The sequence below is a fragment of the Triturus cristatus genome, chromosome 1_1 (assembly GCF_964204655.1).
Source record: "Triturus cristatus chromosome 1_1, aTriCri1.1, whole genome shotgun sequence".
Classification (NCBI taxonomy): domain Eukaryota; kingdom Metazoa; phylum Chordata; class Amphibia; order Caudata; family Salamandridae; genus Triturus; species Triturus cristatus.
This window is the reverse complement of record NC_140579.1, coordinates 634,469,562-634,493,525: the sequence shown is the minus strand read 5'-3', so window position 1 is coordinate 634,493,525 and position 23,964 is coordinate 634,469,562. Positions and strand designations below refer to the sequence as shown.

The 23,964-nt window shown below is 45.1% G+C and overlaps 1 protein-coding gene across 2 annotated transcripts in view; it reads left to right on the top strand.

Moving 5' to 3' along the window:
- LOC146870743 (AP-1 complex subunit gamma-1-like) overlaps positions 1 to 23,964 on the top strand; it is a 294,245-nt gene that overhangs the window by 176,572 nt on the left and 93,709 nt on the right. For both annotated transcript variants that reach the window (XM_085646315.1, XM_085646317.1), the window contains exons 14-17: positions 7,094 to 7,216; positions 14,562 to 14,651; positions 18,912 to 19,039; positions 19,601 to 19,705. In XM_085646315.1, coding sequence (XP_085502441.1) covers positions 7,094 to 7,216; positions 14,562 to 14,651; positions 18,912 to 19,039; positions 19,601 to 19,705 — 446 coding nt within the window. The remainder of the gene's footprint in view (positions 1 to 7,093; positions 7,217 to 14,561; positions 14,652 to 18,911; positions 19,040 to 19,600; positions 19,706 to 23,964) is intronic.

Genomic DNA, 23,964 nt, shown 5'->3' with positions numbered 1-23,964 from the left:
CGCATCAAAGGCTGCGGATCAAACCCGCACTTTTAACGCAGCACCATGGCGAAATTCAGCACCCAGATCCGCAACAGCTGAACCTGGCAATCTGGCTCCTGAAGTCTTAGAGTTTGGCTACCTAAACCTGCCACCTGACTGTATGGATATCATCAAGGAGGCCAGAAGACCCACTACCAGAGCTTGCTATGCGGCTAAATGGAAGAGGTTTGTCATTTACTGCAACAACAATGACATTAACCCGCTAGACGCATCCATTCAAAACATCATCTGTTACCTCTTACACTTATACCGATGCAATCTGGCATACAATTCAATACGTATCCATTTAACCGCGATAGCAGCCTATCTTCAAAACAGGCAGCACCTCTCTTTATTCAGAGTGCCTGCCATCAAAGCCTTCCTGGAGGGACTCAAACGAGTAATTCCCCCAAGACAGCCACCGGCACCGGTGTGGAACCTCAATGTGGTCCTCACCAGATTAATGGGTCCACCCTTTGAACCTCTCCATTCATGTGAGATTCAATTCCTCACCTGGAAAGTAGCTTTCTTAGTGGCAATCACTTCGTTAAGAAGAGTTAGTGAACTCCAGGCGCTAACCATTCAAGAGCCATTCATACAGGTTCACGCAAACAGAGTTGTACTTCGTACCAACCCCAAATTCATGCCCAAAGTGATATCACAGTTCCACATGAATCAAACTATTGAACTGCCTGTTTTCTTTCCAAGTCCACAAAATGTCGCAGAGAGAATGCTCCATACACTAGATGTAAAGAGGGCCCTCATGTACTATATAGACAGAACTAAGGACTTTAGGAAAACAAAACAACTTTTCGTTGCTTTTTCTCCACAACACAAGGGCAACGCCATTTCCAAAGCAGGGATAGCCAGATGGATCGTTAAATGTATTCAAATTTGCTATCAAAAAGCTAAACGCACATTAACGATTCCCCCACGAGCCCACTCAACACGAAAGTTAGGGGCGTCCATGGCTTTCCTAGGAAACATTCCTTTACAGGAAATCTGTAGAGCAGCCACATGGTCCACTATACATACATTTACCAAACACTACTGCGTAGATGTACACTCAAAACAGCAGACAGCTGTAGGACAGGCTGTTCTCAAAACTCTTTTTCAGACTGCTGCAGCTGGCACGGGTAGCCGCCGCTAATAGGAGGTACTGCTATGTATTCTATGCACAGATATGAATTCAGCAGCCCACATGCCTCGAACTGAATATGCTACTTACCAGTATGCATCTGTTCTTGGCATGTAGGGCTGCTGGCATTCATATCGCCCACCCTCCTCCCCGGCGCCTGTAGCAGCTGCAGCTCTCAGAATTACTGTATAGCATGGTCATCACTTACTGTATCTACTCCATCACTGCCACAATGGCGAAAAACAATCTAAGGATGGAGAGGATGCCCATGCGCACTGTGGTCCAGGGGAGGAGTCACCTATCTCGTGATACTTCGAAGACTCTTCCAGGATAACAACGTGCAAACATCCGGACCCAACACTAGGCGGCGATCTATGCACAGATATGAATGTCAGCAGCCCTACATGCCAAGAACAGATGCATACTGGTAAGTAGCATATTCAATACAAATCGTGAGCTTCTCTTTTCATCCTAGGCCTGACCAGTAGTAGTGGCTTCTCCGTGAGCCTTCTGTTATTGCACTCAGAGTTATCAAACGATGATAGACATTCACTTAAAACAAGAAAGACCATGTTAGAAGTATCAGATAAATAGGTAACTATAGTCATTTTCGTGCGAATAATTAGAATTGAAAATGTTTTGTTTCAGAAAATATGAAACTGTGAACATTAAACATTACTAAAGGTTGTGCGGGGCTTATGTTTTTGAAGTGTCTCAATCACTCCCGTTTTTTCCCTTCACACCAATCTCACTCTGAGAGACTCACTTTCTTTTTCTCACGGTTTCTTTCTAAAATCCTCTGTCTACATATCTCATATCTCCTTGGACTCCATCTGTCTTATTACTCTCTTTTTAGGTCTCGCCTGCGTTGCAGCACATGCGCTGCTCGCCTTGGCGAGATCTATTGTCGTTGGTTTTCTGTCTGGTATCTTTGGAAGTGGGGTTGGTGACCGCCCTGTCTCCCTTAGGCCCTGCCCACCCGGACTGGAGATTTAGCTCACGAACGTTCGCGCACGGCATCTCTTACAGGCAGCGTCTCCACATAACATGCGGTCACTTTGGCATCTATGACTTGGTGACAGAATGGAATCACCCGATGCTTGTAAGTGAGAGGCGGGATCTCAACGTATTTCCCCAAAAACACTGCTTCACTGATAAGATGAAATGTGTGGTGACTAGTAGAGCCCCAGGTATTCCCCGCACTCATGGTAACGTGAAGGCCCTCACAGATGAATTGTGCCATACTACGTTTAAAATAACAGAATTGCCCGCTTCGTTGCTCGTAGCTCAAGGGCGGTAAAAGGAACACATGCCACTGACTCTCCACAACGGACTACCACTTCCTCTACTACGTACTCTAGGAAACCTCGTTCCCCGGCATCCAAAATGGCGTCAATACAACCTACCGCTGGCTCCCTTTGAGGTTTTCGAACTCAAAGTCACGTGCCACGAGAGCAGCCAATGGCAGGAGGGGTTCGCTTTTCTCTCTGGCGCTGACAGGCTAGAACGTACGCTTCAGCATTGTACCACCGGCTCGCGCTCCTTTGCCATTGTCAGCCACTGTTTGCCAACTTGAGAGGAGCTGGCTCGCGCGTGCACGAGAGGAAGAGGAGGCACCTAGGCGAGCGCGAGCTCAGGGAGGCCGAAGAAGATAGCCGTCAAAATATATACCCTTCCAAAAAAAAAAAACCTAACTGGCTGACAGGGATTCTGGCAATAAGGAACCATGGACAGTCTCAGCTTGCAACCCTGGAACAACTCCTGACGAGCAGCTTCGTGAGGACCCCTCCAAACAAGGAGCCAAAATCAGCCCCTGGTTGAATGTGTTCCTAGCACACCGCTCCAGAGGGAGGAGGCTCTATCTGTGTGCTATCACCTGAGAGGAGCTCTCCATCACAGTCTGGAGCCGCACTCCGGAGAGTGAGGATGGACCAGGCAGAATGTAAGAGTGGAAGCTTTCCAAAATACGCCAATTTTGCCATTGAATCCTGTAAAACAGGGGGAGGGTCAAGTGTATGGAGCCTAGAGCACAAGCAATGCTAATTGTCTATTTGTGGTTTTACCCTCCATCCCTTGAGCAGCATTCTTGGCACATGCACCATTTCTCTGTTAAGCGCAGGTGAACGCAACGTCAAGAGTCACTGCAGGTGTGTGTTTTCTGCAACCACTCTCCTCCCCCTACTGAGAGGAGCACACTGATACCAGAATGCGCACATCCTCTCCGTTGCAGGGCTTACATTTTATTATTTTGCGTTCTGCTGGTGTGTGCAGTACAAGGGATCGACGGTGTAATTTTATTGCCAGGCTAGTGAGCTACAAATTGGATAAAAACTGGTAAAGTAGGAACATTCTTTGGTCTTTTATGTGTAATCTAAGATAGCTCTGGACAGCTGTTGTCGCTTTACATAAGCAGATATCTCAGTTGAAGGTTTGGACTACAGGTTTCTCTTTTCAGATGAATCTTCACCCTTCATCTTTATTGATGGCCTTCTTTTGAGAGGGAAAACACCCACGTTTGTACCAATGCTTTGGCGTGCGTTGCTCATATTGTCAGATCACATGACTCTTTAAATTAAAGTTGTTCATAGTGGGTGGTTTTAAGTGAGCCAAACATCACCATACAAGTGTCTTATGTTACGGAAGACTATGCATCAATAATTTTTTTTCTAGATTGGAAGGTACTTTCTTTGCATGAAAAGATCCACATCATTTGCAGGACGTCAGTGTGTTTTGAAATGCATTATCATTCAAAAAAGTTAGCCTTTCATTTAGCGAAATGTTGGTCATTCAGTATTTCTGTTACCCACTTGATGGGTCATTGCCTGCTATGTCTGTCTTTTTTTGCTGCAGAAGGGTGCATATGTATGCCATTTTTCTGTTTATATTTACATGTGTTACCGTTGCATTACATGCATTCCTGTGAATATTTATCAACTAAGATGCTGTGCGTAACCTTGCTTTAAGTGTTATATTGCACCTCTCTTTTGCTGTACTAAAATACTCTATGCTGTATAGCCATTTTCAGATGAACAAGGGTTAGTATGTGTCGATAATTTTTTATTCATGCTTTTTAATTGCTGATTATGCCTGTGTTAGTCAACTTGTGAAATGTTTCTGTAAATGGGTCCATTGTTAGTTTATATCAACATGATCCAATTTTAAACACTCCTATTTCTAAGTGAACACCTGTTCCTATTTGTATACGTATACCACCTACCTCTGTGTTATCAGCAAACTGAGATCTTCAGGATGCTATGTTGCAGATTTTATAACACAAGCATTGGCATAGCCAATAGGTCTCGCCTTTGGGACCTTATAAGTGTTTAGCCATAAAACAGTTGATGTTGTTGCACCAAGGATATTGTGCTGCATAACTAAAAACTTATAAGGTCCCAAAAGCTAGACCTATTGGCTATGCCAATGCTCTCTGCCCCCCAACACACTTTTTTTTTTTTAAACTTTAATAAGCGCTGCGTCGTTTTCACGGACACCGCGCTATGCAATGCAGTAGGTGTTGCTTTAGGTATTGTAAATAACAATGCCATTAAATTTTGTTAAAGGCATTGCCATTTACAATGTCAATAGCTCAAAATAATGTCATTGCGAGACCTAGTGCATTACAAATGCTTGTTAACTGTAGCCACCCTGCACACCATTGCGGTGCGTCTGCACGACAGCGTAGCTAAAACTTTTGGCAAAAAGCCAACAGTTCATAAAGGCGAGACATGTTGGCTTTGCCAATGCTTGTGTCATATCGCCAACAAAATAACACAATAGTTTTCACCCTACTATGAAAGCAGTACAGGATGACGTGACTTTACATGTTTTATTGGGTTTCATTTGTTTAATGATCAAAGTCTATGCGCAGCCAAACCTTGTTGGTGAAAGCAATTCGATTGTACGCTTTTTAAAACGTATATTTTATACCCCTGTTAAAGAAACGTGTGCATACATTTAAGAAGATCCAAGAGGGCACAATTTCTCTTAAAGGAAATTTTGTATTATCTGGTGAATGGTGCGTCCAAAATTCAAAGTGAATACAAAACCCTACTTTTTAGGTTTAGATCATATCCTGCTGAGAGCTCCGTAAACTCGCTCAGCTGTTGCCGATCATATCCAGATAAACAAACACTTGTCAAATTAAACAAGCCAACAAGTCGGAAAATTAAAAAAAGAAGAGAAACATGTTTTTAACAGGTCTAACATCAGGGAGGAAGAAGGAAACGGAATGTCGACAAAGCTCAGAGACAGCCTGGAAATGACGAGCCTGGGAGATGAGTGACAGTGTTTTGTAAACGGATGTTCTGTGCGGAGGTAACGATAAAGCCCAGGCTTGTTCCTGTCTGTTGACATGGCAGACTGGTAGAAACATACCTGAGGCTGCTTTCCGGTCCTCTTTAAAAACAACTTTTAAACAAACCTCTGAGCGCTGTCCAGTCACCGAAAGCTGTTCCAGACCCGAAGCGTGCGTTCTAAACAAACGATGAAAAAACCTTACTGAGTAAGCACTGACCAAGCCAATAGTTCTGTCTTCCATTAGGTGAAATGTTTATCACATGCAAGGTCGTGGGCAGAGCCATGGGTCAGCCTTAGCTCTAAGAGCTTGTGCACGAGCCTAGTGGCGGAGCGAGTGAGTGGCCGGGACGTGTGGGCGAGGAGAGAGAGAGAGATGAGGTAGGGAGCAGGAGGTGAGCATGCGAGTGGTGTGTGTGTGCGCGCGCGCGCTTGGGAGAGCAGTCTGCTCATTTTCAAGCACTGCACTCATGCGTGTGGCGCGCCGCTGCTCGCTCCCGCAAGGTGGATGCTGCCACAAGCACGAGTGTGTGCTTGAAAATAGGCAGAGCGACGGCTAAAGGCCCTCCTACACAGCACATGCTCGCTGCGTAGGCGAGACCTAAAAAAAATTGCAGTACCTTTTTTTGAAGACCCCTTTTTCGAAGTTGCTCTCTGTAATTTCCACATATGTCTGCTAGTTCCACTTTTATGGTGAAGTTTGTGGCGGATTTTACTGCACCAGTCATGTCACAGTTTCATTGGTCATTTTGTGTGTTTTAAAATTGAGCAGCATGGTTGTAGGGTATTTTTTTGACACAGCTGTAATTCTCAACAAGCATTTGCAATACAATAGGTCTCGCATTTGCGAGAGTTCGAGCTATTGGCATTGTAAATGACAATGCCTTTTATTTATTTGTTTTTAAAACCTGCAATCGGTGCATAAACACGCACTTTGTACGTATAGTCCTTGCTTACGAGAAGCAAGGCTGGCAGTAAAAGAGACTGCCAGCCTTGCTTCTCATAAGCATGGACTATAGTACAAAGTGCTTGTTTACGCACAGCTTGCAGGTTTTCAAACGCAATTTGCAATGCCAATAACTCAAACTTTCGCAAATGCGAGACCTATTGCATTGCAAATGCTTGTTCTTTCTGCATGCACTTTCTTGCATTACCTCCTCTTCAATGTGCTCCCTCTCTATCTTAGAGAGACAGACACACACGCGCGCTCGCTCTCTCTCGCTCGCTCTCTCTCTCTCGCACTCTCTCTCTCGCACTCTCTCGCTCGCTCTCTCTCTCACACTCTCTCGCTCTCACTCTCTCGCTCTCACACTCTCTCTCGCTCTCACACTCTCTCTCGCTCTCACACTCTCTCTCGCTCTCACACTCTCTCGCTCTCACACTCTCTCTCGCTCTCTCTCTCACACACTCTCTCACACACTCTCTCTCACCTCTTTCCCTTCCATAAATGTAGCATTTGTAGGTCTGGATTTTGCCAGTGTTACAAGCTGATTTATTGCCAACAGTATATATAGAGTGAACTTTTGATCTTCCTTTTAACCATTGGCTTTTTAATAAGTGTCTTTCAGCCATCGGTGTTGTAGACAAGTGTGTGGTCTGTACAGGCCGATTGTGCTGCAGTGTTCTCTCTTTGCTTCTCAGGCCGGTGGGTTTGTAAGAGACGACGCAGTCTCCAACTTGATCCACTTGATCAGCTGCGCCAGCGAACTCCACGGGTACACGGTGCTGAAGCTCTTTGCGGCCATCCAGGACGATATTTCACAGGTGAGTTCACCGAACTGAAAAACACAGTTCAATTGTCCGCAGAAACCTTTTTAAACCATCAGATTGCGCCAGTGTTACATGTTTCACACAGGCACGTGTGCCACCCATCACAAGTTTGGTACAGTTGATATGGTGGAGAAATGATGGAAAACCTCTTGGTGGGACGGGGGTCAATAGACAGGTAAAAGGACACGCACGCGCAGCCCCTATAGCTGTAGACAATACGCAGACGTGGTCTCAATATCTCAACACCATGCTGTAAATATGGACCTCAGAACTGGGGACACAGAAGTCACAATGTGGTCTTCCTCGCAGCGATCTCCAAAACTAAACACACTATTACAGAAGAGAACACCATAACATAGGATTGACACCCAGAACGAGACACAGTATTCCAAGTGTGGTATGGTCACCAGAGGTGGCCACAATACACCAAGCACACCCAGCACTCGGCACACTACTCAAGGTGTGGCCTCCGGAAAGAGCTACAGCTTTACAGATGTGTCCTCGTGTGTCCAGTGGCAACACAGCTGCTCTTTAAGTATTCCATCCCTCCCAGTGCAGTCTTTTCACAACTCAACATATTGTTTCATGAGGTTCAGCTCATGAACTACCATGATCCAAGACCCATTTCCTGTTCTGTGACCTTTGACGTACTCTGATATGATAACTTGGCATCACTCTCCTGTGACCTCAGAGGTCATCGGATATGATTACCCAGCCACCCTGCGCCCATTTAGTGACCTTTGAGGTCTTCTTATAAGATGACCGAAGAGCTCTTGCTCCTTTACATGATAATGTGCCCCCTTTTCCTTTGAGTGACCGTTGAGGTCATCTGTTCTAATAACTTTGAGGCCACGCATGAGGCCAGCCAACACCCTTTTAGTAGTGGGTGACTTTAGAGTCCTCACATATCATAGCCATCGTCTGCAATCTAAACCGACTACCTCAGTCTGGATGTTGTCGCAAAAGTGTCGCGCTGACCACCCCAACTGCAAACGCCCGAGTCTCCAGTGCTGTGAGTCTGTGTGGCACAATACACACACTACTTGAGTGTGGGATGGCAGTGCGTGGCCACCACTCAGCATAGCTGATGCAGTGGCACCAGGGCCCAGGAGGGGTGGGGAAAACACACTTCACCCCTGTTACTAACTACTTTTCACTGCCAAGCCAGGGGATCCGACCCGATGCATTAGGGACCCTGGGTCAGCAGTGTCCAAGGAACCAGTCCTGGACCCCCCACACACACTTTACTTGGTCAATCCATGCGGTTCCTTGTGAATCATGTGAGTTGCAGGAGTGGTGGGAAATGTTGGTAAGCATGCAAAGGGAGGGGGCGTGGCCAAGATGGCGACGTGAGCGGGCGCATCTGTAATCAGCTCGGCACTGGACCGTCAAATATCCTGAACTTAGCCTTCACAAACCTGCTGAAACTCTTGTAACCGGTGACAAATTGCCTCCTGGGAGAGCGACGGCACATCACCCGGTCACGCTAATAATTCTAATCTCTCAGACATCGCCTCCAGCGCAGCAGTTGTGCAATACTCACGTGGCGGACTAGACCAGGGGACCCGCTATGCGTCCCCCCGGACTTGCGTAGAACATCAGCTGGAGGTGAGGATGATCGAGCTGGCATGGTTGGAATTCACCGCCTGCCCCTCCCGTAGCACGAAAGTGAGATACCACCTGGGTGTCGGGGACGGGCGCCCCACTGTAACTGGGAGTGCCCGGAGCTGTTCTGCTGCTCAACCGAGACTCAATCAGGCTCCCTGGAGTGAACCTGTCGACCACAGCCAGTAAGCCATTTCTCGCTTCCTTACGGCCTGGGCCCTCCGATACGCAACTCCCTGCCTGACTCTAACACTTGGGCCGCAGTTCAAAAGCGGACCATATGCTGCAACGAACTATCCCTGCCCCAGTTGGGCATTTGTTTGGGGCTCAGAGACCCAAAAGGCCATCAGCAAGGCGAGGGGAACCGTGTGGCCTGAAGGGACCTGACACACCCTGTGTACCCTCTGGCCTAACCAGTCCAGGCACATGTGAAGACCCACGGACCACTGCGCGGGCTTGAGCCCTATATGCCGTACTCCACACCACAATGGCCTGCATAATTAGACTGAACAAGCATTGACTCATGCAAGCTGTACTACTTTTAATTGACGCTCCCACTGTGTTCCGTCGGTTTGCAAGCCGTGGTCACCATAATCCTACATACACGTGCTGGTGAACTTTGTCACCCCTTTTGTCTCTGGCAGTGCCACACTACACCTCGCAACAACACATCACAATATTATCTGGACCAGTGGGGGTGCGGAGCCTGGGACCCTCACCATACCCCAGCTCAGAACTCGGGCAATGATTGGACATTCTGGGACAGGACAACACCCTGCTTAGAGAAAACGCAACACAACGCTACATGTGCACATTGCCTAAAGCGGATTTCTTCTCTGGAGGTCAAACAAGCGAAACAGTGGGTCAACCTCCTTGCGTCGAGAGCACCGAGCAGCCATTGGCAGTACAACCCAAGCCCCAGGCAGACCTCTCGCACCGAGTCGACAAATTCATGGCGGCTGTAATGGACATTAAATCCAATTTGGTCCCCAAAATAAACACACTATGCGCCGAGTTGGTATTTCTACGTGAAGACAATAAAAAATTGAAGAATAGAGTAGAAGACTCAGTCGACAATGGCCTCAATCAGACCCTCTGTGGCTTCGTCAGCAGCTCAGATCAAAACATTGCAGGTAAAGGTGGAGTATCTCAAGAATCGAGATGACGACCAGGAGGGCAGGTCCCACAGAAACAATGTGTGCGTAGTGGGACTACCGGAATGCATTGAGGGGCAAAGTATGGAACTGTACCTCAATAACTGGTTCACGGAAGACATCCTTAAAGGCAAGCACTCCAAGTTCTTCCCAGTAGAACGTGCTCATAGTGCCACCCCCTCCCCCTTCACTCGGGCAACCCCCCCCAAGACCCGTGGTCGCACGCCTCTTCAATGACCGCGACAGGATGATATTTTGCAGGTGACACAGGCCCGTGGCCCATGGGTTATTGAGAATGCCATGGTGCACGTTTACCCGGACTACATAATTGGTACAACGCCACAGATCCTCCTTCATGGAAGTTAAACGCACGCAAGTTGATCCCCAAGGCCAGTATGCAATCTTAGAGGGTACCCTAGACAGCCTCCCTCTGATATTGGTTTCCCTATGTGCACCAAATTCAGGTTAATTCACATTCCTGCAACATTGACTCCAACATTACTTAGCCGTCAGTACCAACATACGGGGGGGGGGGGGGGGGATTTCTTATTGCGTCCCGACCTCTATTTGGATCGCTAACATCCACCATTTCCAGGGGCACAGGCTGTTGGGCTTGCACACCACATGAAGATCTGGACCACCCATATGCAATTAAGTGATATTTGGCGCGCTAGACACACCACAGAATAGGTATACTCACACTTTTCAAAACTCCATGACCTGTACACAAGAATTGATGCCATTTATTGTTCAGAACCAGCTATAGCCCAGGTGTCTCACGCTGAGTACTTAGCTCGTACACTTTCTGAGCACAGCCCCCTACAACTGCAGCTGTCCTTATACATATAAATCTAGTATACCAACCTGGCGCCTTCCCCTGGAGGCGCTTCGTGATCCCACCCTTAGCGCCTCTATATCACAATCCATAACAACGTATTTTCAGACTAATGCAGTAACAGCAACACATGCTAGCATTGAGTGGGATGAGCTCAAGGTGGTTTTACGTGCACAGGTCATTAAAACAGTTTATGGGTCTCGTTTGTCCCTCTCTAAGGAACTGAAGGAACTAGAAGCAGAAACAATGCGCTGTGAATGCATCGCCCCCACTGACCCACACATAATACCCTCGCTAACCAAAACCAGACTGACTCATAAGGAAATACTGGACAAACTATGTGCTTTGGATTATAAACAATACTTAGCTAGACGACATGTAGAGGGCGACAACGCAGGTAAGACACTAGCATGGCTACTGAGAAACGATATCTTGCAGCCCTATCACAGCTATTTATACTTCAGACGGCCAATTAGTGAATACACAAGAACAGATAAATGACTCCTTCCATCATTATTACACCAAATTATACAAAGCCCCTGACTCCGGTGATTCTCAGGCAATGCAAACTTTCCTAGAGCGAGCAGCTCTTCCACAGATAACACAATCTCCCATTCACAGTGCTAGAGGCCCCTATCACAGAGGCTGAAATCTCTGCAACAATTAAACAGCTAGCAAACAGTAAAGCTCCGGGATGGACGGATGGCCCACGGAATTTTATACCACAGTTAGCTCCCTGCTTATCTACCTTTTATAAGGAATCATTTGACCGAGGTATATTACCGCCTTCTCTTTGTGAGGCGATATTGGTGGTGCTTCCGAAGCCCGGCAGGGACTCACTCCTCATGGGCTCTTATCGCCCGTTTTCCTTATTAAATTCTGACTACAAAATTCCAGGTAAGCCCTTGGCTAATAGGCTTATAGACATTGTTCAAATCCTGGTACATACAGATCAAAACCGGTTTATCCTGGGCAGAAACACAGGACTGAATCTACGTTGATCATTTAAACTGCTAGAATAGGCACAATCGACAAATGAACAGCACTGGATCGCTGCCTTGGATATCAAGAAGGCATTCGATACCTTTTGGTTGGGATTATCTGCTAGCAGAGTTGGCAAAGTTCCGCATGGGTCCCAAGTTCCTAAGATGGGTGAAGATACTATATACCAATCCACGAGCTTGGGTAAAGACGGGTCGTATTGTTTTGCCCCCTTTTGAGATAGCAGGCAACTCTGTCTGGTTCCCTGCTCTATCACCAATTATCTTCATATTGGCCATGGAGCCTCTGGCATGCACATTACGCAGCCGCATCCTGGATTGGAGCATACAAGTGTACACACAGTGGCATATAGTCTCCCTCTAAGTGGATGATGCGTTGATCTACCTCTGTAATAAATAAAAGGCCCTCCGAGGCCTTATTGAACTGTTGGATGCACACATTCGGCTGTCTGGCTTGAAAATAAATTTGACTTAGCCAATGCTGTTCCCAATGTCACCTATACCCATACAACAGAGATGGCATCAACCCTATGCCCTACTTGCCAGGGCATATAACTCTTTTAAATATTTAGGGGTCCAGATTTACCATTCCCCGATAGACCTTGTTGATGGCAACTTGGGCAAAGCGTTTGCTGGTGCTCGTGCTACAATCCCGTTCTGGACTAATCTGCCATTGTCTTCCATGGGTCATGTAGCTATCTCCAAGATGCTTTTACTCCTTTACTTCTTTGCATTCCTCCCCCATAGGATCACCCTGAAAATATTTAAAGACCTGAGGTTGCTACTTGTATCCCTGATGTGGGGTGGTTCCAGGGTAGTACACTCAAAACTGTACCTCCCCCTGTCGGAAGGTGGCCTAGGGGCGCCCAATTATGAACACTATTACGCAGCTGAGCAACTCCAGTGGCACATGCGATGGTTGAGGGAAAACAGTTTGACTGAATTAGACGCCTGGACAATATCACTACGACAGCTATGCTATAGTGGCTGTCTGGTTCCAAAACGCCACTATAAAGGAACCACGGGAGCATCCTGATGACAGCAGCCCGTAACACTTGGATGAAATATGTACTACCAGGTGCCAATCACCACCTTATGCCCCTGACTTCCCCCTCGAGGTGACACCTGGTTCATACACTTGCCTAAAACACCCAGAATTGGCTGAATGGCAAGCAGTCAGTTTGGCTACATGGGTTGATTTATTCATCGAATCATCATTGTGTGGCTTTGACACTTTGATGGACGACTACAGTGTGTCACCAGGGACTTTCTTATAATATGCAACATTAACGCCACAGACACTACAAATATGGGGGAATATAAGCACTGAACCTACATCCTCCGGTGCCCTACAGACATTATTAACACATGGTACGGGCAGAAAGGCAAGTGCGGCCATTTATAATTCCCTCAGAGCAGATACGCCCCCTCACTAACACCACTGCGTGAATTCTGGAACACAACATTATCAGTCGAAATTACTGACAAACAATGGACTCAATGTGTGGGGATCCCCAAGATAATATCCACAAATGCTAGACTAAAATGTACCCAATTCAACTACGTCCATCATGCATATTTAACCCCGACAAACAGGTGCGCATGTATCCAACATCCATGGATCTCTGTCCTAGATGCCAAAATACAGATGCCACATTCTCACATATGGTTTGGACATGCCCTCAACTTTCGACATACTGGGGGGTTGTCTCCGACATACAAACAGCAGCAGTGGTAACTCCAATTTCAGCCCAGGTAGCACATTTCCTTCTCGGTATTACGAAACGCAATGCACATCACAAGAATTTTAATAAATTCCTGGATTTAGCACTGGTTTGGGCTAAACTCACACTGGCTGTGGCCTGGAAGTCACCTGTAGACCTCACTATACATGCCTGGTTACTGGCCCTCCGTCGGGCTTTGGTGGCTGGACATGAAACTTAGTCATCTCATAGTCTACTATTGTCCTTAAGGACCCAACCTGTAGAGTGCCAAAATTATTTATCCTTAATAGAATCTAAACTTATCAGGGCACACACAAACTCGTAACATACCAGCGACACTGCAGCCATGATCTACCAGAATGCCTCAAAGGGAATGTATAGATATATAGGCTGTATTAGGGGTGCATCTCCCACGTGCAATTACACCCTTTATCTCTCTTCCACCATCCGCCTTCTCTCGTCATTAGATATAGAGTCACATTGTGTCCACAATTCATACGTACACATATAGAACTGGAAATTTGCTGCGCCACAAGGCAATCATACCTACGCACCCAAGCCCGACACACCAGGACCACATTGAGAAATTATGACTGTGCTATCGCCTCCCTCCCACCCTCGCATTTTACACATGTTTACATACCTCGCAGTAATCACTGTTGGCACACAGCAAAGATAGCTGTCACTTTTGTATGATAATAGCCGGACAGGCACCCTAGTTATAGTGAATAATGTTTGTTATTGTAAAAATGTACAGTTATTAAGCTCGAAGTACTTAGGAAAGACTTTGGCAAAGATTAATGTTACTGGTTCATGATTACTGCCCCAACCATAATCTGTTGCCCCCACCACATGGGCATTTGTATTTATGATGATATGTCCAAAATATGTATCCTGCTACAGATTTCGTATCTTTCTATGATCGGGTGAAAATGTAATAAGTATTATTAAAAAGAAAAAAAAGCATGCAAAGGGAGTACTGACCCCCACGATTTACTGTCTTACACTATTTCTACTCAGCAACCTCTGGTGCAGGTGGCGTCCTGGTGCATCGGGGAGTATGGAGACCAGCTTCTGCAGGGCACCTGTGAGGAGGCCGAGCCTGCCGAGGTAAGCCACTTTGCAGTTTCATGAAATTCTATGGGATGTGCAAAGGAAGGCAGGCAGTGTGGAAGTGTGTGCTTGTGAGTCCAGAGACTAAGGGATCATGCAGTGTTGTAAGGGGCCCTCCATTGCTGGTCCACGGTGATTGAGACCATAGGGGTCTTTTTCTCTACCAACATGAGAGTGTGCATGGAGACTAGCTCGAATCTTTAGATGTATGTTGTGTGGGGCTCCCCCTGCAGGCCCTTAAGGTGCTTCAATACTGCCACTGTTAGTGGGTCCAGGAGATGGGGAGGGACATGGGCTTCTTGCCAGGAAGGAAGAGTGACTTGTTAGTGCTGGGACTTGGGCTGTGTTGGCCCTGCGTCTGTGACATGGAAGTATAGGGCAGTCCATGCAGGGACAGGTCTCTCCCGGAAGATGGTCGGGACCCTCCGCGATGAGTGATCTAGCACACACCTAGGTGTGAGCCATCAGTGGGCTCATTCACAGCAGCCATCCTAGTTACCAGTTCACTGAGGTGCAGAGGACAAAGAGGGGCTGGGGAAACCCGGTGGGCGAGATATGGTGCCAATGGGACCCACTCCATTTTCCCACAGGCGAAACTTATCCAGGATATGGCGCTTAGATAAGTAGAAGGCACCCAAATGTAGCCTGCCATGTAAGTATCATGTGGGTACATATGCATGCCTGCACTGTCATCAAGATATGGGGTGCCACAAGGCAGAGATACTGACCATGGGGTGGGTATCCCCCAGGAGGGCAACAAGAACTACATCTAGATTTCATCATCTCCATGTGAGTTTTTCACCTCAATGTTGGCTAGAGTCTCTTGGTTTTTAAATTTATTTAGGCAACAAACTCTGATCACGAGAGAGAAGATTCCAAGGAGAAGATCACATGCAAACAGGGAGCTGGAAACTCAGAAAGCCTACTGCATGCTGGCACTGAGGAGGGATGTCGAGACACCGAATATACTAACAGTGAGGCAGGATTTCAAATACACCACAAATACAAAGAATGAGGCAGGATTGCCAGGGACAGCAAATGTACGCAGTGTTGAGAATGGATTTTCGGAAGGCACACATCTGTAGCAACACTGAGAGAGGACCTCAGGGACACATCTATAGAAACAAAAAGAGGATTTCAGGGACACTGCATGTACAGACACTGAGAGAGGACTTGAGGGACACCGCATGTACAGACCAAACACTAAGAGAGGATTTCAGGCACACCTCGTATACAAACACTGAGAGGACTTCAGGGACACCACATGTACAGACACCGAAAGAGGACTTTAGGGACACGACATACACAGATACTGAAAGGTGACTTCAGGGACACTGAATGTACAAACACTAAGAGAGGATTTCAGGAACACCACATGTACAGACATTGAGAGCTCATGCCAGGGACGCCACATATACAAATACTAAGAGAGGACTTCAGGAACATGATACAGTGAGAGGAGTTAAGGGACACCACATATACAAACATTCAGAGGAGATTGTCAGGAACGCCACATATACAAACACAGAGATATTTCAAGGACAGCCTAAATAAAACCATCAAGTTAAGATTTGAGTAAAATGCTAGTGTATTTCAGGAATAACTGATTTACAAAGTCTAGGGCCTTTATTTAAAGAAGGCCATAGTGTGGCACATCTGAAGTAATCCGATTGCTTTTCATTAATTGAAATCAATAGATTATCCTGTTACAGATGTGCTAATACAACATCGCAGCATGGTGAAAACCTGCCCATTCTGTGCCAGTTTTTGTGTTGAGGGTTAGTTTACCTATATATATGCAATTATTTTCTATGTGCGAAAAAATCTAGATCTCTGGTAATCCAGCATGTTTTGTGTGTAGCCATGGCAGCAGCCTTACAACAAAGTCAGCTGCAGCCTCTAACAAAAGCCAGAGACAAGGAAATGCTGAAATATGCAAACACTGAAAGCATTTCAGGGAGACATACTCGTATGCAGACAATGGAAGAGACAGATACGCACGCAAGCACCAAGCCCAGATTACAAGGGCGGTATGCCATCTGCTGCGTTAACCCTGGGAGGGGGCTGCTCCTCACTATTAGAAGTTGTCTGGTCTCTCTGGACCTAATCATTTCAGATCCTGAAAACCGGGTCAAGTTCTACATCTGGTGAAACCATAGTAGGGTCAGTGGCTTTGGCAGGAGCAAAGCCTGACCTCTGCAGCACAACGAAGGGAGCAGACAACACTCTTCATGACCTCTCACAAACTTGCCCTTGACCCCTATACCCCTTTACACGCACTTCACCCCTGACTCCCACCAGCCCTTTGGCTTAATATTTTAGACTGCTCTGACCAGGCATAAATATCAACAGACTTGACCTTGGAATCACATTTGAAAAAACAGCAGAAAACGACCAAGTATTCCCGAGTCTAGCTGTTTTTTCGCCAATTCCAGGGAAAGAAACTCATAGGGCCACATGTATCAAAGTATTTTGCATTTGCAAACGGTGCGAATCGCAAAATTCACCCGTTTGCAAATGCAAAATGGCCTTTCTCAATTAATGAAAGGATATGAGATTCGCAATTTAGGTAATCGCAATTTTTAGCGATTATCTAAATTGTGAATGCAAATAGGAAATCGCAATTTGCGAATCCCTAATGCACATGTAAGAAGCCTTTCCTAAATGCGAACTGTGCATTTGGGAAAGGCTATTACCATCGATTTCAATTCGGTCGTAAACATGATTTCAAATCGATGGTAAAGATGTGCAATTTTGGAAAATGCAAAACAAAATGCATTTTCCAAAATGTTATGTGGCGTGTTTGCCTTACATGTGTACCTTTTTAAAAAAAATTTTTTAGGGGTGCTTAAAGGGGGCCTTAGGCCCCCGGACATCCTTGCCTTTGCATTACCTAATTTACGATTACATATAGGCAATACAAGACCATTTGCACCTATGGGCCGTGAGGCCCACAGGAATTAATGGAGTAGCAATTACAAAAAGCAATCCCCTAATTGCGTTTGCAATTTTTAAAAAATCGCAATTAGGAAATCGCTGTTTCCGGTCTGTTTTGTTACATCGCATTTTGTGATTACCAAATAGCGTTTTTTTTTTAAATTGTTATTTGGTAATCGCAAAATGCTACTTTCATACAGTGTGGCCCATAGTTCCTTGTTTTTGGTACTTATATTGCATTCTGCCCACCCATCCTCAACAACCTTGCACCAAAATCTAACAACCTCGTAATCCGACCTAAGAGAAAATTTTAGAGAAAAACACACCCAGACATACCAACACTAGTTGGTTGGTTTATTGATATGCAGCTTTAGAAGAAAATACTACCCTGGCTACAGGCTATTTCTATCATAATCTTATCCCTAAAAAATGCAGAGGGGTTGATCAGGTACACACGCTTCCAGCACAACAATCTGTGCTAGTGCTGGTGGAAATGAGTTACTTAGAATGGAAATGTTTTTCGAAGCCCCTTTCTGGCCTTGGACTTCAGGCAGGCCCTGGGATCTCCTGTCCTTTTCTCCAGAGTATAAATTCACCTCACCAAGCCACCTTCATTGGGTTTGAACTTCTCTGATTTTCCCATGTGACACTGTTACCTGGACACGTAGCTTCCAGTCCAGCACTTTTATTTACCTTATTATTATATTGGGGATCTCGTAGTATTGGCCCAGTTAAGTTGAACCTGTTCCCTGTGTACAAGGAAGAGTTCTATCTAGAGGGCAAATCCCAAACTGAAGAGATTTAACCTCAACCAGCATCTCCTCCACTTGATAACCTACATTCTGGGCTCAAAACGAGGAAGTGATCATCTGAATTGAGCATCTGTAGAGCGCCATCTGTGAAGGGTGCTTGGCTCAATGCACGTCCTCTTTAACTAACATCGTCATATGTCCAGAGCTCACAAGGGAGGGATGTGGGCGGGCGATGTAGGTTAAAGCTTTCCATGCTGCAGCCTGGTCCCTGTGATGTGCACGAGTAGTCCTCCATCTTTTAATGCTAGGACAGGAAATGGACTCCCCAGCATTCAGAAATCCCATTGATGAGATGCAGAACAAACCTGATGCAACAGGGCTTCATTTTTACAACACTGCTTATTCCATGGCAGGCAGACATCACAGATACTGTTCAGTCGCTGCCACCTGTGCCCAGTGCAAGAAAAAGCAGTGGGAGGCGAATGAGTTGTTAGGTACGCTTCATGTTGGAGAACAAAAGCTTTATTTCTCTGTGGTGACTGACCGCTTGTCCCACTCTTTATCCCAGGTATCAGAAGATGATGTCCTGGACCTTTTGGAGAGAGTGCTTCAGTCGCACATGTCGCTGCCCACAACAAGGGCATACGCACTTACAGCCATCATGAAGCTGAGCACGCGCCTCCGAGAGAACGTGGAGTAGGTCCCCCTTTAGGGTTTTTTCATTTCTGAATGCACTGCGCCTTTTCTTGCTATCTCCGGTCTTTTAAAACAAAAAAAATCTCTATATGTATTATCTCTGCAGTAGTACTCTTTAGGTCTTCTTTAATAAAACAATTATAATTAAAATAATGCATACATACAGGTGCTTTTGGTTCTTCATCAATTGAACTGTTCAAGTGTCATTCACATTCTGCTCCTGCCTACAACAGCAAATAGCACGGTGCAATGGATTAGTCCACTTCATCCATTGACTATCTTATGCTATGAGTGACATTCTTTTGCCTGGTCATATGTTCACAGCTGATTGAAAAGGAGTGTACTTCAGTGCTAAGGATGATTAGCCTGGGCTGCGGAGACACTCATCATTATATTTTTAAATGTTAGCCAAATTGCATGTGTTAGCCAAAAAAAAGCGGCAAAAACATTACTCACTTGCCAGAGCCTGACTGAATGTCATTGCCAATGCTTGTTAATAACTGTGCATGCCCCTCGCGCCCAGATAAGTTAGTTATGAATTTCATGTGGTTTCCCTTTCAGCCGGATCCGGCAGGTGGTGTCTATCTACGGTAGCTGCATTGACGTGGAACTTCAGCAGAGGGCTGTGGAATACAACGCCCTGTTCAAAAAATATGACCATATGAGGTATGGACTACTCGACAAGCCCAGGACAGAGAAATTAAGGCGGCAATGTTACCAGTGGGGGAAGAATGGGAGCATGTGCATTTGCGGGAGAAGTCTTGTGGGCACTTAGGGCTGTCACCGTTTTAAAAAGCTCCTTCGAGGAATTTTTGATCACCAGGATTTTAGTTGTAAAATATACAGTTTTAGCATTTATTATTGCTGCCTTATATTCCTCTAGGGCTTTGTTATAATCCTTTTTGTGTTCAACACTATAATCATCATCATATCAAAAAGCTTTATTCGACAGTATGTCTTGAAAGCACATCAACACATTAAACACTAACAGAATAAATATCACAAGACAATCCACAACATTTTTTTAAAAAAACCATTAAATCCAATTAATTTCTGTCGATGATAAAGTTAAAACATTATTCATAGCTAAGATACACAAGTCAATCAACACACATTTTTTAAAAGAAACCATTAATCCAATTGATTACTGTCGATAAAAAGTTAAATCATTATTAATAGTTAAGATTCACAGAACACAAAAAGGAGTACTTAGCTCATAAAGAACACAAACTAACAGCAGGTTGGAAGGAAGTACGAGAACGTATTATCCAGGTCCAACTTAAAAATTTAGCTACAGCCACAGCTATGGGAGGTGAACATTCACAGAACACAAAAAAGGAGTACTTAGCTCATAAAGAACACAAACTAACAGCAGGTTGGAAGGAAGTACGAGAACGTATTATCCAGGTCCAACTTAAAAATTTAGCTACAGCCACAGCTATGGGAGGTGAACATTCACAGAACACAAAAAAGGAGTACTTAGCTCATAAAGAACACAAACTAACAGCAGGTTGGAAGGAAGTACGAGAACGTATTATCCAGGTCCAACTTAAAAATTTAGCTACAGCCACAGCTATGGGAGGTGAACATTCACAGAACACAAAAAAGGAGTACTTAGCTCATAAAGAACACAAACTAACAGCAGGTTGGAAGGAAGTACGAGAACGTATTATCCAGGTCCAACTTAAAAATTTAGCTACAGCCACAGCTATGGGAGGTGAACATTCACAGAACACAAAAAAGGAGTACTTAGCTCATAAAGAACACAAACTAACAGCAGGTTGGAAGGAAGTACGAGAACGTATTATCCAGGTCCAACTTAAAAATTTAGCTACAGCCACAGCTATGGGAGGTGAACATTCACAGAACACAAAAAAGGAGTACTTAGCTCATAAAGAACACAAACTAACAGCTGGTTGGAAGGAAGTACGAGAACGTATTATCCAGGTCCAACTTAAAAATGTAGCTACAGCCACAGCTATGGGAGGTGAACAATCAGACCCCAATATCCTTAGTGCTTCAATATGTCTTCGGGTGGCTAACCTAAGACAGATGGGTTTAAGCCATTTGCGACGCGGAGCAGCATAAAGAGGGCATGCAAAAAATACATGTGCAACAGATTCAGGCGTATCTGAGCAATTATGACAACTATCGTCCAAAGTTGAGGACCATTTATTTGTAAATGACTTGACCGGAAGAGTACCTACTCTAAATTGAAAATATAACTTCCGGTCTTGTGGCCTCTCAATAATGTCCCAATATAATTCACATATTGGACGCGATTTGTGATCTAGAAACCGACCAGTTAGATTCGTGGACATAATAGCTCTATGGGATTCTTACCGGACCATTTCCCAATATTTTTCTTTCATGTGTCTTTTTGTTGGGAAAATTGAAGGATCCGGTTTATCCCATAAGGTACTCAGATCTAACTTTAATAAAAGGGACCTAATTTCCTTGAGCCACTGAATTTTATGGAATTTATCGGCCGGGATCACATCCTTCAAACCCTGTACATAATGCGTTAGTTCAGGGGTGGTCCAAATACGTCTCCAATACAAAAGTGGTCGCAACCTGGCTAGGTCAGCGATGTTTTTTCTACCTAGATCCAACAGAAGAGGTACAGTTGGGGTACTTTGAGGCACTCCAACCAGGTTACGTAAAAAAGTATTCTCTGCTTTAACTAGGCGGTTCAAGTTGGAAAAACCCCAAAGCTCAGATCCATAGAGGGCTGTGTTAACTTTCATGTTATACACCTCAAGGGCAGGTGTAATTGGCCTTGTTAAAGAGGACCTATGATTAAAAGATAGGGCACCTGCAAGCTGGTGGAATTTTAATATAGCCATATCCATGTGACAATTCCATCCCATATTAGTCTGTAACAAGATTCCAAGATAAGCAAAGGAGTCAACCTGTTCAAGGGATGTACCATCAAGAAAGATTTTACCCTTAAAGGAATTGGCCTGGTTCAGAGACATGAACTTTGTCTTTGAGGTATTGATCTCAAGACCACGTTGTTGGCAGAACTCTCCAAATGCATTAACGGCCTTCTGCAGGCCGCTCGGGGTTCGTGAGACAATTAGGGTGTCGTCCGCGAACATGAGGACAGGTACGCGTGCTCCAGCCAATATGGGAGCTTCAGTAGGGGAACTACTAAGATGTTCAACTATTCCATTTATACTATAATCAGTTCTCCAGAGTCGCTCCTTGCGCCTGCATTTGGTTTTAATCTGTCTAAGCTCAGCTGTATACCACGGTGATGATGCCTGATTTCTCTGAGGGTGCTTAGTTATTTCAGGAGTGAGGCTGTCTACTGATATCCTGATCCAGTATTCATAGTTTCTAGCTGCCATATTGGAGTCTGGAACCAGGTTCGGGGATTAGATGCCAGGGCTGTTATCAAATCATTTCTTAGAATTGATTTCCATGGACGCGATTTAACCAAAGGCGGTCTATTCTGATGCCGCCTATTGTAGGAATTTTTATGTTAAAAAGAATAACATTGTGATCAGACCACGGTACTGGCATCAAACTCACTATTTCGATGTCTTTGTTGTTAGTGAATATAACATCCAGCATGTGGCCTGCTATGTGAGTTGGCTCGGATACAATCTGCCGCAGCCCAAAACCTGCAAGGTTATCTGTCAAGTTAGTGGTATCATGGTTGTTATACGCTTCCAAATGGAAATTGAAATCCCCTAATATCGTGAAGGTGTGGATATCTAGACAAGATTCCATAAAGGTCTGGAGTGAGTTGGTGAAGGATGACCTTGCCCCTGGAGGCCTATAGATGAGTAGCCCCAGGAAGAGCTCAGAATTGTTAACTTTAATACTATTAAGTACTGAATAGTTTTATCTATAAAACTGTATGTCTGTGCAAAGTTGGTGGCCATTTTTTTTAATGAACCAAATCTGTTAAGAGACTGCAGACGGAGTTTAGATGTCCGGTACAGCAGCTACAATATAAATGGGACAGAAGTGGAACATTACGCTCTATTTGGCTTAAAACCCTAATAAATAATGCAAGGGAAAAAGGGTGCAACTGAGAGCATGTGAATGCAGAAACGCGGGAAAGGAAAACCATGCTGATTGTTTGTTAAACAACAAGGCTAACATCTTCCCAAAATGATTTAAAAAATGTAATAGATGGGTGGAATTTTAGGACTATGATGGAAAAGGTCTGGGGGATGGGTTTTGGAATACCAAGGAACCACAATCCAAAATGGCAGCACTTGCTAAAGAGGTCTGCAACCTGAACTAATGATCTGCCAAAATTCCAAGTTTCTAAAAAACATTAGCGATTAAGAGCATAAATACACAGAAGAAAAACATAGTATCATACATGTCAACTGATTCAATTCAGGTGGGAGACACTTGATTTAGTAAGTTCAAAATGGCTGTATTTGAGGTGTCTCCCACCTATATTCTCCTCTGCTCCGACATAAGACAATGGGGAAAATAAATTCCCCAGATTTTGTTTTCAAAATCTCTCTCTTACCAGCTTGAAAATGTTGACATGCATGCAGTGTTGCACTATTCTCTGACACTCTGGTAGATACTGAAAATGAAACGAGGGAGCTCTAGCTTAGACGGACTACCTGAAAGGATCAATAGCTGTAGAGCTGTACTGGCTTATCTACAGTAGAGGAAATGCTTTGCAGCTGCAAAGGAAATGAAGATAAGCAGAGGCCTGCATGACGACGCTCGCCTGTAGATACACAGACCTTCTTTGGATCCCTGAAAAGAACGGGTGCGGGACGGAGTGAGTTGTAGAGCCTGAAAAACACCTCCTGAGGGCAAAGACCGGCTAGGTTGACGGACCGGATGTCCTAGCGGTATGCTGGTCTAGTCAGCCCCAGGGCCTGGCAGAACCGATTGATAAGAGGAGGTGAGCAGCACTCTAAGTCAGTTGGGGGGACGCCACG